Source organism: Abramis brama (assembly GCF_963993115.1).
Source record: "Abramis brama genome assembly, chromosome: 23".
Classification (NCBI taxonomy): Eukaryota; Metazoa; Chordata; class Actinopteri; order Cypriniformes; family Leuciscidae; genus Abramis; species Abramis brama.
Genome location: NC_139985.1, coordinates 10,908,460 through 10,924,790, shown reverse-complemented (window position 1 = coordinate 10,924,790; position 16,331 = coordinate 10,908,460). Strand labels below are relative to the sequence as shown.

General features: G+C 38.6%; 1 protein-coding gene across 4 annotated transcripts in view; it reads right to left on the bottom strand.

Annotated features, from left to right (window-relative positions):
- The window catches only part of iqsec1b (IQ motif and Sec7 domain ArfGEF 1b), a 183,267-nt gene that overhangs the window by 113,708 nt on the left and 53,228 nt on the right, over positions 1-16,331 (bottom strand). For 2 of the 4 annotated variants that reach the window (XM_084101634.1, XM_084101642.1), the window contains exon 3: positions 691-798. The exons of the other annotated variants lie outside the window; for them this stretch is intronic. In XM_084101634.1, coding sequence (XP_083957760.1) covers positions 691-798 — 108 coding nt within the window. The remainder of the gene's footprint in view (positions 1-690; positions 799-16,331) is intronic. 4 annotated transcript variants of the gene reach the window in all.

Below are 16,331 nucleotides of genomic sequence, written 5' to 3'. Positions count from 1 at the left end.
TTTATATATATATATATTATATATATATTATTTTTTTTATTTTTATTTTTTATTAAATAACTGTTATATGTATATTTTTATATTTACTTAAAATTATAATATTTGTATACTTATTTACATATATTTAAAAATATTTTTGTAGTTTATTTACAAAGGGAACATGGCAATTGTTCATTTTGGACTCTGGCATTAGACATCCACACAGTTCAGTCAGAACTGTCATTCATGGACAGTGGATAGAAACTGAATGATGTGGTATTTAAAAAGAAATGAGACGTCATTCAAATTTTATACTTTAAGCCGTCCATCCAGACTAGCGCGGTAAAACCCTGCACCATACGACATGTCACACAATCAGCGACATGGCATCCTAATGCTACGCAGCGGGATGAATCTGTGTTTCTTCATTTTCCATCTGAGTGCACCATCAGACACAGGAGGTCCACTTCCACAGAAGCCACAAAGAAGGAGCATTACAGCACTACTGTGGCCCAGTCATGGCAGACACATCTATTAAATGAACATGGATTCGTATTTTTGAGCAATCAGTCGCACTATGATGGGAGCATGACAATTTGCATTACCTGACACCAAGCCACAAATATGTGTGGAGAATATGACAGTTACTCCATGCAGCAGCTCTGAGATATTAGCATCTTAAGCAAGTGAATATTAAACCCTTCCATTTACCCAAGAGATGCAGACTTCCATTTGCGACAGGGGTAACTTCTTCGACACAGCGGCACAATAAAGTTGCCAGGGTTATCTGTGACATCGAGGGGCAAAGAAGCGTGCCGTCTTCAAAAGGAAAAGAAAGAGAAAAACATGTTCAGCTTACAAGAGGTTCTTGATGTTCGGTCATGCTTCAAACAGATCACAGTCAACAGGGAACAAATCACAGGCAAGCCGTGATACAGTCTGGAATGCACTAAAAAAATGAAATGTACTGAATTGGAATGATGGAAACACGCTGTGTACATGCACAATCAAACCAATTATGGTTTATGAGATTCATTCAAAAATGAACAGTCATTGTTTACTCACTCGCATGTCATTCCAAAACAATATGACTTTTTCTTTCGTAAAACAGGAGAAATTTTGAAAAACATATAGGTACTCTTTTCTTTTCAATTACAATGAACAGAAATTAGTGCTACATTTTTTTTATAATTATCATAAAATAAGTCTATAAGACGTGTGCTATAGCTAGATATCTTGTACAATAACAAAATGGACTCAACAATAGGGGACTCAACACAGGAGGAACCTTTTCATAGTTCTTAAAACTAATGGTGAAAATACTCAGTTTTTGGTGTGTTCGCTCCACAGGAACTAGAACGATTTTAGTTCTAGGAACTCCTTTTAGGGGAACTAAATTAGCTCCTGCTTCAGAGAAGGGTCTAACCTAGCACAATAGGAACTACCAGTGATGTAAGTGTACACTGATTGGCCGAACGCACGCGAAACACCAGCAACCGCCATTTAAAAAAAAGCCATGTACACAGATTACATACTGTACTTACTCCACAAACTAACTATATGAACATGGAAACAGTGATACATTGACCTCTCAACTTGCTAAGGAGAAAATCCAACGCAACTTTGAGGGGATCAAGCAAAACAAGATTATGCATTTCTGCTCAGCTAGTGAGGTTGGACATCAACCACATGGCAAACGCTAATACTTTTTCATATACGGTCTACTTTCTTTGTATGACAGAAGCAATGGCATTCTCAGCGCCGTCAAAATAAAAGTCACAACAACAAGCGCGGCTTTCGTCACTTCAGAGTTGCAACTGGCGGTGCGAATGCAACCAGGAAAACGGCCCTAGGGGAACCTTTAGTTCTCAGGGAACCACCCTGGTGGCTAGTTCCTAAAACTAATGGATAATAAACTAAACAGTGGCATACAATGTAAAATATTACAGACTGGCTCATAGTTTTGAACATTCTTAATGATTCTTTCAAGACTTTCACAAGTCCTTTTTGTTATTTCAGCAAAACTTCATCTGTGTTAGCCAGCTGGATAACATTATATTGGTGATGAATCAGCAGAATTTGGAGAAACAATGTAACATTTAAGTTTTCAAGGCATAAAAATAGATGTACAAGATCAATGAACATAAACATTTTCAGCGGCAACACAGTGCTGTCTTTTAATTCTCTGACACTACTCCAAACCAGCGGGACATCCTTACTGGTTTTAATGGTTTAACCAAAACATGATTGGCCTACCTGTATATGTTAATTGCACCAATACACACTGTAAGCATATTCAGTGTGTGTATATCTGGCATCTAAACCTCAAAAAAGGCTGACAATTTCAAATCTCACAGTTGTCTTGCATTGTCATGTTATAAGATCTGAATTTTGATAGTTATCAGTGTTTCGTCATACACATAAATACACTCACTGAATTCAGTCACAGTGGTTTTCCATCCTTCATTAGGCTATGCAGAACGATGAATGTTTCAAGGACCTTCAAATCCTCTTCTGATTGAATGGAAGGCCTTTGTAACTCACTGTAACTCACGTTATTCAGCCTGAGGACGGCACTCTAATGTTGATTGACAGGCTTTAAGTACAATCATATCTAATTGCCTTAATGTAGTATTTATAGCCTCGGAATGTTGTTTTAGAACATTACAAGTTGTAGAGGATCTCCAGTGAGGAAAAGAAAGTTATGCCTATTGTCAGAAATAAAAAACAACAGAACTATATAAAGGCTATTCACATGAGCATGTTAACTAAAGGATGTATACTTTCATTAATTTGATACGCTACTCCACACAGTTACTGACCTGATGCAGACAACACATAGCTGAAGCGGATTGACATTACATTTACATTACAAGATAAAGAATAATGAAACGAAAAAGACAAAGGTGCTTACATAATCAGCTAGTAGTGCTGTAGCGGTGCGTCGATGACGTCGACGCGTCGACGTCAAAATTACGTCGACGTCATATTTTTTGCGTCGACGCTTCTTTATTTATTTATTTTTATTTTTTTATTTTTTGTACCATTCCCGGAGGTACAGCTCGCCACACACACACCGCCCGCCGTGTTATTCTGTCATGTTTTCTCCCTTTCTTTCCAAACCGCGACAAACGCCTGTCTCCTTTCTCTGCAGAATGTGATAAATCCGCTCAACCAATCACAGCGCACCATTCCACGCATTGTAAACAGTAACGGTGGCGCTTTGAATACACCCGGCATCCTAGTTTTCCTTATCTACTTTGCACTTTTTGATCAACAAACAAACAAAAAAATGAATACATTTGACGGCATTGATGGACCTGTGGTGGATTCTGCCGTAGGGAAGAAACGTAAGCCATCAAAATCTAATCATTTACGTGAGGAGATTAACAAGATGAGGCACGCGGGAGGAAGAGAAATGCCGACTGTTGCTTGTTCTCACACTACAGCGTCAAACTTCTGTCGAATGCTGACACGTGAACCCCAGGGGATCTTTTAAAAAAATTCTTGTACTCAGTCAACGAAAACCGAGCAGGACCAAGCCATTTTACAGCTGATCGCCGTCAAAAAAATTCAGAAGGTATTTCTTAGCGATGGCTGATTGAATGTAGCCTATGTTTAGTCCAGTACGTGCTAAATATAAGATTAGTATTGACCGAGTTCAGAGGCTGTCATGTGGATCAACTTACTTTGTTGTGTATTTTCAACAGTTTCAATATGAAAAATAACTTTTATATTGATTCAATGGATTAATTGCATTAAAAAAAAAAAAAACGTGTCATGAATTTATTGCATTTTTGGGAAAAAAATAATCTGTTTTTATAATAAATCTTTGAAAATCAAAATCTGGATTTGAATTATTTATGTTATTATAACCTAAAGATGCTATGTGAAAGTTTGAAACAGAAAATAGTGGTTTTAATCTTGCCACTTTCTTGGTAAAGAAAATCAATTTTTTACTCAAATTAATCAAAATGGATTTATCACGTTTATACTATATTATTCAGAAGTAAACATTGTAGCTGACAGTGTGTTTGTCAGAATGTTTATTTTTTAAACCACAACCTTCTAAGTGCTTCTTTTACTGATATATTTAACAATATCTTTTGCATTTCTCATCCAAACAACGTCAAACTTGGCACTGCACTTACTCGTGCCCAGACAGCTGTCGAGTTTGAAATCCATCGGAGTAACGGTTCGAGAGATATGCGAATAACAGACAGGATAATTAATTCAAATTAGTCGTTAGATTAGTCGACTAATCGATAAAATAATCGCCCGACTAATCGTTTAATAAATAATCGTTTACCCCAGCCCTATCAGCTAGAGTACTGAATTAATTACAACTCTTCATCACTGTGATTCAGCCCACCAAGAAAAAACAAAAGAAAATGACATGTCCTTCACCTTGAAAACTAAGGAAATCTAAGAATTAGGGACAATGATACTGGGAAAACCAGCCAATAAGAGGATAGGACATAAATAGTCTAAAATCATGGCATGCTTCCTTAATTCAAAAGCATCCTGCGATTTGAACATTCGTTGTCAACTCTACAATAAATAAAGTCTGTTGAGATTAAAAGCAAAATCCTGTGCTTATCCAACATGGATGAGAACATTAATTTATTCCTTCTTAGGGCTGGTTGAATAAATATTCACAGTATATTCATATTTGTTTTGCCAGTGATAAAATTAAGCAACACAGTGAATAGCTCAATCATTTAACGCACTTTTTATTTGATGGTTCAAGTGTTCATAAAACATGCCTAGACTAGATTTTCACTGTGTTCTAGTTCTTGCATTAAATAATTGTGATTATTTTAACTAGATTTTTGATAGATTTTTGTGATTTAGTTGCTACATTACAATTTTAACAAATTTGTTTAATAGTTGGTTGTAATTATGCGTCATCTGAAGCCATTTCAGAGCAAATACTGAACATAAACACAAGGACATTTAATGACCACCATCAGATGGTTGAAAAATAGTGAGATATTATTAGCTATATCATCCAGCCATAGTCTTTCTTTCCAAAAAAAAACAAACAAACAAGCTATGAAACAAGCAGTTTTTTCTAAACTAAGCCATTTTAAGACTCCATGATTAATTAAAAGGGAGCAGATTACATCTCTTCCTGTAGAGTTGTATAATCCTCATATCACTGCACAAGATAATCTAAAGCGCTGAGGACACAATCCTATGAAAAGCAGGTAGCATCCAACCAGAAAATAACATCTGTCTCTCTATGCTGTGCAGCCAGTCAGGTGACATTTGGGTAATATATGCAGAACATTTAGAAATCTTTATATTATGTCGCGGCGGTATTGTAGATTACAGGAGAATCGCTCTGCCTAATCATTACTGCATGGCCAAGGGTTCATTTCCATTTGCAATGAGTAATAATCTTCTCCGGACTATTAATGAAATCTAATGAAGGTGTATGAGAGGCTTACTGTCAGTACAATTAGATGTCATGTTCACCACAACTGCCCCTGAGAGACCAGAAGATTGAAGGAAAGAGGTACAGCGGTTTAACGGCATCTGTGCCATCCTGGACACCTGGTAAGATTCAGTTAGTTCTACCAATCCAAAAATTTCTGTAAGTATTCAAGTTATCAAATCGTTAATACCCTAAAAAAGTTTTTTTTTTTAGTTTATGGATTTTTTTTTGTTTTGTTGAGAATTACATCATACCGCCCATGTCAATATTACATGAGATTAAAAGACCAGATGTTTGCTAGATAACCGAGCCAGGCATGCTTTGAATATCATGTTTTGCTTTTTGAATTCTGAAGCTTGGCTAGTCGAGCTTAAATGTGAGTATTAACATTCACAGGAGGCAACACATGCTCTTTAATCAGTTAAATGGAATGCATAAATTCAGTATTTTGCTTAAAATGGATTCTGTTGATTGAACAAAACTTCAATTGAATTTCAATCAGAGACACCAAGGTCCCTCATCCAGTTAATCAACTATTTGGAATTGCTAAACTTATGACATTACATTTATATTTACGCAATATCTCGCTCTAATTTGTCGGCATGGCAGCAAACCAATGAATCAAATTTATCAAAATCCCACCACGGTTTTATCACCCCAATTTATGAAGACTGAATTATTAATTACAAACAGTCATTTTATTTTGCGTGCTTTCTTTTGTCATCGGCACAGTATACAAAGCTAAATTATAAATAAATCAACATAATGAATGTTCTTATACATTGGCCCTTTAAGCAGATAATTTCCCCATGATGCACAAAAGCCTGCTAATATTAATGACTGTGCATTTCATGGGTAAAAAAAAAATCCTGCAATGTCACGTCAAAGCCATTTGGTTTACATGTCACAACCAAGACAAAGAAGCTGTTCTCCTCAGCGAGCCCTGCTAACCAATGATAATCGGTAATGTCATGGGATTAAAACCCTTTGAGTTTCTGCCCTGGCTGGCATACACTTTCTGTTATCACCGCAGAGCAGGTTCTAGAGTTACATAACTCCTATAACCAAACAAATGCTCCAAAAGTAAAAAAATAAATAAATAAAAAAGTCCAAAAAGCTGGCAAGAACTCAAAGCTAGCCTAAGATTAGCTTCAAGGACTAATTGAGCTGCAAAACAGCAGCTTCATTTGAAGAGCTTTTCATAAGCAAACATTGATCAAAGACACACCCCAGAAGCACGACGTGCTATTCAAAGCCCATATACCCACCACACCCATTTTAAAAAGGAATTCTGGCATTATTTACACAGCTTCTTGTCGTTTCAAACCCGTATACCTTATTGTCTTCCATGGAACACTACAGAAAAACTTACTGTATGAAGAATATTTTTATACAACTAAAAACGGTGATGCGTCAACACAATATTTTGTACTCTGAATGCAAATGAGATTTATATGGAAGCTTGTTTTCACCAAGGAATAATACAATTTAAAAGAAAATTGCGACTTTTTATCCCGAAGTCAGAATTGTGAGAAAATAAGTCAGAATTGCAAGATATAAAGTCGCAATTCTGACTTTTTATCTCGCAATTCTGACTTTTTTTCTCGCAATTGCAAATTTATATCTTGCAATTCTGACTTATTTTATCATAATTGTGAGATATAAACTCGCAATTGAACGTTTGCAAAGACCCGCCCCCTTTAGTTACTGTTGCTATGTCCGACAAGCCACGCCGCTCTCACGCCACACCATGTTCTCACACAGTGAAAAATACATTGCGGAGCAAAGAGGACACTGACAACGCACTGACAGACAGGACAGGCCAGGTTACTTTTGATATGAAACAAAGTCTCACCTTTCAAATTTGTTCATTTTTTAAAGAAATGAATGGGGGGATTATGATTGGTCAGATCACCTGTCAATCAAACTCCCTGCAAAGGGTCAATTGCGAGTTATAAAGTCCAATTCTGAGGGGAAAAAAATATTTAAAATCTCACAATTCTAACTTTATAACACGCAATTGCGAGTTTATACCATGCAATTCTGAGAATTGCGAGAGAAAAAAGTCAGATTTGTGAGATAAAAAGTTGTAATTACTGGTTTTATTTTTATTCAGTGGCGGAAACAAGCTTCCATAAATTTCAGAGCATGCTAGAAGAAATATTAAAATAATATTGCACTATGGCTTTATTAATTCCATAAATACATGCTCTGCATGTTTCAGAGTGAAATGTGGCACTGTATTCATACACACGAACGAGTTTTAATCACTTAGGCCACAGCGTTTTTTTGTAGCGTATTTTGTCAATTGTTTTCAGTGGGAGCGCCGTGTATTTAAAAACTCCATCAACATGATGAGGCGCTGAGCTTTTTTTCCGGGCGCCGAAAGAGTTGAAAATTTTTCGTTCATCACTGTCACTTTTTACCCAGCTGTCCAATCACAGCGGAGGAGGGGCGGGACAAATACCACACCGACCAACTGCCACATCCTGCTTATACACTGGTAACAGACGACAACAACAAGCACAACAACGGAACAAAATCATTTAAAACAAGAGCCAGAACAAATACCTTACATTTTATCGACCTTTTTATAAAAACCATCAGATACTAGTAACACTTCCACGGATATTCTGTATCATAGCAACCAACGTGTCTAAACTGAAAAAAGAAAAAAAAAGAAAAGAAAAAACGCTGTGCTGTCAAAGCACTCAAGTTTTTGAGCTGGCTAAAAACACTTTGGTGGACACACAGCCTTACAATATGCATTTGGAACCACTAATTTAACCAGAATTGTAATTTGTAAAGTGTTTAAACCTGATGCCAACAAGTTTAAGATCATTTTGCGGGTTTCTGGCAAAATAAAATTATGGTTTAATTTAAAAATGAAAATGTAAATTAGTATTTTAATTTGACAGTTGAACTATAAAATTTAATGATTCATTTTGATTAAATACTTCGTTTTATTTTACAGTACAATATGATTAATATTCATTTTTCTATTTTAATAATAATCTCACTTAAATATTTATCTTTTTTATATATATATATATATATATATATATAACCCACGTAATAAACCCATGATTATTTGTTCATATTCATTATATGAACAACATGAGGGTGAGTAAATGATGCCTTTTTGTGGTAGTGAACGATCCTTTTAAGTAAGGGGAAAAACAAGACCTTGAACATGTTAACACTATCACCAAAGCACATGGAGAAATGATTAAATTAACATGGCCTCGTAAAAGCAGTGCAAGTGAATAGCATGACATTGCGCTGACCCTTTTCCTTAAACAACAATCTGCGTCAGGTGATCGCTTTTGATTCAGTCTCATATTAACCCTCTGAATCTCCCTCCCTCCCTGATAACTGACCCTGAAAATGGTGGGCAAGTTTTCATTAGTTCGAGGTCCTTGGTTTTGTCTGACAGCATCGATTCATGTGTCATTTTCACCAATAGTATATTGGTAATTCAGGGAGACATAAAAATGTCTCTGATTGTAATACTCAAGCAAAGCCAAAAGACTATTTCCATTTTTCACAACAGCATTTGGCCTCATTGAGCATATGTTGCTTGTAATGGATCTGCGTTTAACAGTACTGGCCAGCACCCAAACTACAAAACCGAGTAATTGGGTTTAAATGGTCCAGACTGATCAGCATTGTGATCACAAATCTGTTCATTTCCCTTCAAACCGTTTCCTCAGATCCAGCAGACAAACCACCATGCTACCATCAATCGTGCATGAAAGTAAAGAAGCTTTGAACCATTAAGCCAATGGTTAAATGTGCAGGGCTCCGATTCACTCTCTCTGCCCCTGGTGCTGTGAAACAAACCGAGTCCGAGTAGCTGTTCAGTTCAGCTTCACTGCACAACAATCTATCAGATCTGCCAGTTTGAGAATGGACTGACTGCTAACACATGGATGCCAAAAAACAAGGCCAAGCCAAAAGTGTGTCTGGAAGACCACTGGAAATATCACTGTGGTATATAATCTTTTTCAGATAAACCAACCCCTAAATAACACATAAAAACAAAACTAGCTATTGTTGGGCACTTTATACAGTGAGGAAAATAAGTATTTGAACACCCTGCTATTTTGCAAGTTCTCCCACTTGGAAATCATGGAGGGGTCTGAAATTGTCATCGAAGGTGCATGTCAACTGTGAGAGAAATAATCTAAAAAAAAAACATCCAGAAATCACAATATATGATTTTTTAACTATTTATTTGTATGATACAGCTGCAAATAAGTATTTGAACACCTGTATATCAGCTAGAATTCTGACCCTCAAAGACCTGTTAGTCTGCCTTTAAAATGTCCACCTCCACTCCATTTATTATCCTAAATTAGATGCACCTGTTTGAGGTCGTAAGCTGCATAAAGACACCTGTCCACCCCATACAATCAGTAAGAATCCAACTACTAACATGGCCAAGACCAAAGAGCTGTCGAAAGACACTAGAGACAAAATTGTACACCTCCACAAGGCTGGAAAGGGCTACGGGGAAATTGCCAAGCAGCTTGGTGAAAAAAGGTCCACTGTTGGAGCAATCATTAGAAAATGGAAGAAGCTAAACTTGACTGTCAATCTCCCTCGGACTGGGGCTCCATGCAAGATCTCACCTCGTGGGGTCTCAGTGATCCTAAGAAAGGTGAGAAATCAGCCCAGAACTACACGGGAGGAGCTGGTCAATGACCTGAAAAGAGCTGGGACCACCATTTCCAAGGTTACTGTTGGTAATACACTAAGACGTCATGGTTTGAAATCATGCATGGCACGGAAGGTTCCCCTGCTTAAACCAGCACATGTCAAGGCCCGTCTTAAGTTTGCCAATGACCATTTGGATGATCCAGAGGAGTCATGGGAGAAAGTCATGTGGTCAGATGAGACCAAAATTGAACTTTTTGGTCATAATTCCACTAAACGTGTTTGGAGGAAGAAGAATGATGAGTACCATCCCAAGAACACCATCCCTACTGTGAAGCATGGGGGTGGTAGCATCATGCTTTGGGGGTGTTTTTCTGCACACGGGACAGGGCGACTGCACTGTATTAAGGAGAGGATGATCGGGGCCATGTATTGCGAGATTTTGGGGAACAACCTCCTTCCCTCAGTTAGAGCATTGAAGATGGGTCGAGGCTGGGTCTTCCAACATGACAATGACCCGAAGCACACAGCCAGGATAACCAAGGAGTGGCTCTGTAAGAAGCATATCAAGGTTCTGGCGTGGCCTAGCCAGTCTCCAGACCTAAACCCAATAGAGAATCTTTGGAGGGAGCTCAAACTCCGTGTTTCTCAGCGACAGCCCAGAAACCTGACTGATCTAGAGAAGATCTGTGTGGAGGAGTGGGCCAAAATCCCTCCTGCAGTGTGTGCAAACCTGGTGAAAAACTACAGGAAACATTTGACCTCTATAATTGCAAACAAAGGCTACTGTACCAAATATTAACATTGATTTTCTCAGGTGTTCAAATACTTATTTGCAGCTGTATCATACAAATAAATAGTTAAAAAATCATACATTGTGATTTCTGGATTTTTTTTTTAGATTATGTCTCTCACAGTGGACATGCACCTACGATGACAATTTCAGACCCCTCCATGATTTCTAAGTGGGAGAACTTGCAAAATAGCAGGGTGTTCAAATACTTATTTTCCTCACTGTATGTCAGTCAGATGTTCTCCTCATCTAACTGAGCGTTCAATTTAGTCAAAGGTCTGGCTATAAGACAATTCCATTTAGTCTGATTTTGAATAAAACCCAAATGATTCAGAAGGAATAATACAAAATGTCTCAACTAGTCTATATGCATCATTAGCAGTTACATGACATAATAATAAAAAATTAAATAATACGACTATACTTGCTTTTCAAAATTGGAACATATGAAATAATTATAGTTACAGTAGTCCAATTTTTGAACACCTCTTTTTAACACCTCTTGCCATTAGCTTATACAGTAATTATATATATTTTTTATATTTCTTTAAAAAATAAAATAAATAAACCTTCCAATAAAATAAAATGATAAAATATAATAAAAATGCTGTACAGTTATTGCAATCTCTGATGGAGAACCCATATTAGTTTATGGATTTACAGCAGTAAAAATAACGGTGGCATAATGTTTGTAAGTGTATCTCACCAGCTCAGTGTCCTGCTGTAGTGACCTCTTTCACTGTGCAAATGAATCATACAGGGGTCATTTTCATATTGTTAATATTTCATGGCAGAGCCACAGTGCTTAAAGCAGTACACCTCCATAATTCAACTATACTCTCCTATTAATAAAGTACTAAACCTCCACTACTTTGAAAATGAAAAATTCAGCACCCTGTATTTACTGTATTTTTGCTCAAATGAGTTTCTATGCATAGAGAAAGTACAGATAGTATGCTACTCCGAAAATAGCCCTATACACTCAATAACGAGCTATAATGTTGTCACATGACCTCACATCATTTTTGAATTGTTTAAAATGATTTAAGAGATAAAAAATTAGAAATGAAGTTAAAAATTGTGGTAAATGTAGTCTAGTTCATCAAAATGGAAAAATTAGCACATTGTATTGTGGGATATAATCCATTGTGCATGTATAGTTGTATACTGCAATGTATTCTTATGTACACAGAAAATTTGCATACTATGCAAAGTATACTCACCATTATAATAAAACATAGTATGCTAATACAATAATACATATTGGTGTACGTCTGGCCATGAGTCCTCTTTTTTTATCTCTCTCTCTCTCTCATCTGTCTGTCTTTTGGTCTACCTCAGATCTCTCATAACCCTGAGGGAGCCTTTATTTATAGGAGGCAGTAGCAACTTCAATGGCTTTTAATAATTAATGATTTTGAGACCTGGCTGCGTCAGGCCAGCGCCACCAAACAGTAGTAAAGTCATCATATATATTACTGTGGCTTAACAACACTCAATTTAACAGGGCACAGGTATTTGGACAGAGCTCTGTAACTATCACTCACATTGAAAAAAACAGAAGGTAGAAAGGAAGGAGGATGCTAGCGCTCGATCGAGCTGCAGATCCCCAGATCTGCTGCCTTTGCAGTAGCCACTTGCAATCGTTGTGAACTCCCTATAAGAGAGACTTCACAGTGTGCGGCTGCTCCACATTCCCAGTATCCCTTTGTAGCAGATCAGATACAGAGAGAGAGAGAGAGAGAGAGAGAGAGAGAGAGAGAGAGAGAGAGAGAGAGAGAGAGAGAGAGAGAGAGAGAGAGAGAGAGAGAGAGAGAGAGAGAGAGAGAGAGAGAGAGAGAGAGAGAGAGAGAGAGAGAGAGAGAGAGAGAGAGAGAGAGAGAGAGCTTTGCTAGCTTGCTGCCCATTTATTTATTTTTTTAAACATTTTGATGATTTCAAGGACTGCCATATAAGCAGATATATATTTGCATGTATAAAACCACATTTATAGTGAATGATAAAAATATTAAGTGTGATTTTATAAAGACATTTGATGCATCTAAAATTGCATACTGTATAGTTGGTACTACATTAGGTTTGAAACTTTGTGACCGTTAAAAAATATGTTCTATTTAGTATCACTATGAATGAGTGTAGTATAAATGAACTATCTGCCATGTTGTCATTATAATGTGACCTACAGCGTCAGTTGCATCACTTCAATTCCATTCACAAATCCTCTCCCGTGGCATCATGGGATAGTAAAGTGTCCACTGAATGCACACTTCAAAATTCATCCGGGTACTTTTTGCCTACTCTTTTATGAATGCTATGAATTCAGACAAACTACTCCTCTCACATACTCACATCGTCTACTATATATAGTATGGAAGTAGGCATATTCAGATGCAGTGGAAATGTTTTTTTTAGTGCCACTGTACAAACACTAAAACAGTATGTGTAAAATGGAATAAAATAGCTGTGATTGAGCAAAAGCAGAATGAAACAGTAAAATATTCAAATTCTATAAATGTATTTTTTTCTGAAAATCTGACTTCTTTAGTTTCAGATAAAAAGTTATAGATACATTTTTAAAAAAAAAAAAAATTTTTTTTAAAGAAATTCAGCAAGGATACATTAAATTGATTACAAAAACAGTAAAGACATTTATACTGTTGTAAAAAAAAAAAAAAAAAAAGTAATTCTGATTATGTGACACTGAAGACTGGATTAAAGGCTGATGAAAATACAGCCTTGCCATCACAGGAATAAATTACATTTTTGAATATTAAAACAGAAAACTGTTATTTTAAATATTACAGTTTTTACTGTATTTCTGATCAAATAAATGCAGCCTTGTTGAGCAAAGGAGTAGGCGGCTGCATATATGGAAAAAAAACACCTAACCCTAAAAAAATTCTAACAAAAGGTTTTGCAGCTGTTTTTTGTAGTATTAGGTGTCCTTAATAACATACTAAAAGTTTACCAAAGTTTAACCACTAGAAAGGTGTAATTTTCAAGATGGCGTCCAAGATGGGCAGGAAGCCCTTAAAATATCCTAACTCCTTCATTATTTGACCTAGCCAAGTAATCTTGGTGTCTAACCCCATGTTTTCTGGGTCTATGAATCCATTGGACTTGTCTAAATTGCACTGACATGATTACATACTTATGGAATACATGATTTTGTGAGATAACTGTAAGGTTTTATCTTTGTTTGGGGTGAACCAGAGATATAAACGATTTAGCCTATGTCATGTAACTCCTACTCAGTTCGTGTTTTTGGACACATACCCTTTTTTTGCTAAAACACAGACTTGATAATGTAAAAGTTATTGCACCCAAAAGTAACTTAAATTGGAGTTGTATAACTTCATATAATCATAAACTTTGTATAATCATAAACAACTCTGAATTAGCCCGAAAAGAGGCCTGTGTGTGAACCCTCTAAAATGGTCACTCATTTCAATTTGAATAAGGTAATACATATGTAATACATCCTCTATAGATGTTTTTGAGTATAAAGGTGGCATTATACTAAACCTCAGGTTAGATACACCTTTGGGGGAAAGGTGTATCAGTATCGGGTCCTTCCATTTGGTCCAGCTTTGGCTCCGTGGACATTCTCCAAGTGCATGGATGCAGCTCTGGCCCCCTTGAGGCTCCAGGGCATCCGTGTACTAAATTATCTAGACGACTTGCTCATTCTGGCTCATTCCAGAGAGTTGGTGTTTCGTCACAGGGACGTCATTCTCCACCACCTCCGGTCTCTTGGTCTCAGGTTGAATGCTCAGAAGAATGTCTTAACTCCTTCTCAGCAGACCACTTTCCTGGGTGTCAACTCGATTCTCTCTCGATGCAGGCCCATCTGGCCCCTGCTTGAGTTTCCAGTCTCCGTGCGTGCTTGGCCCGTTTCAGGCTCGGCCATCATGTAGCGGTGGGCATATGTCGCAGGCTTCTGGGGCTCATGACAGCAGTCTCTCCTGTGCTGCCCTTGGGTCTCCCTCATATGAGACCATTCCTGTGCTGGATGAAACTCAGGGGAATCCGCCCTTCTTGGTCTGCCTTCCGCCTGCTGAGAGTGTCGCGCAGTTGCCTTCACGCTCTTTGGAGGTAGAAAGACTCACCCTTTTTACTTCAGGGGGTCAAGATGGGTGTAGTTTGCCGTTGGCAGGTTGTCATGACGGACGCCTCTTTGACTTGTTGGGGTGCGGTCTTCGAGGGCAGACCGACGTACGATGTTGGGATGGGCGAGCTTCTCTCGTGGCACATAAATTGCCTCAAGTTGCAAGCTGTCTCTCTGGCCCTGGATCAGTTTCTCCCGGCCCTGATGGACTCATGTCATTGTCAGGACGGACAACATGGCAGTGGTGTCCCATGTAAATCGCCAGGGGGGCTCGTGGTCGCGCACCCTCGACAGGCATGTGCACCGCCTCCTCCTTTGGGCTCAAGACAGGTTTCTTTCGCTGAGAGCAGTTCACGTTCCAGGGGACCTGAACATCGCAGTGGACTTTCTGTCGAGACAGAAGCTCAAGTCGGGGGAATGGATGTTGCACTGCTAAACAGTGGCTCTAATTTGGAGCATGTTTGGCAAGGCGGACCTCTTTGCGTCGCAGAGCTCGACACAGTGCCCCCTATGGTTTTCCCTGTCTCAGCTCATCCGACACCTCTGTGGATAGATGCCCTCGCTCATCCGTGGCTGGAGTTGATGTGGGATCTGCCTCCTTCTGGTAGCCCCATTCTGGCCATCCCAGACGTGGTTCTCGGAACTGAGCTCCCTGGTGGAGGAGTCCCCTTGGCAGATTCCTATCAGGAGAGATCTGCTGTCTCAGCTCCAGGGCAGGAATTGGCATCCTTGACTCGAGATATGGAGGCTGTGGGCGATAAGAGGCAATCGCTAGCGACAGTGGCGTCTGGTCTTCCTGCTGATGTTTGGGAGACCAATGATAACGCTCATGCGCCTTCTACTAGACTGCTGTATTTCTCTAAGTGCAAGGTTTTTGAGTCTTGGTGTTCGGCTCGTGGACCCTGTCAGCTGCCCGGTCGGTTCAGTGCTGGAATTCCTGCAGGATAAATTTGTGGCTGGAGTGGCTGCAACTACCTTGAGAGTTTATGTCAGCTATCGCTGCCTATCGGGAGTCAGACGAGGTCCCCTTAGGTAAACACTGTCTGGTCTCCTCGTTTAAGCGTGGAGTTAGACACTTGAGGCCTGCACGTCCTATTAGTGTCCCCACCTGGGTTTCATCAGTTGTTCTGGAGGGGCTATTAGAGCCTTCCTTTGAACCCTTGGAGTCAGCTCCGGACCGGATTCTTACTCTCAAGGTGGCACTTTTGTTAGCGTTGGCCTCTCTTAAACGCGTGGGGGATCTGCAGGAACTGAGCTCCCTGGTGGAGGAGTCCCCTTGGCAGATTCCTATCAGGAGAGATCTGCTGTCTCAGCTCCAGGGCAGGAATTGGCATCCTTGACTCGAGATATGG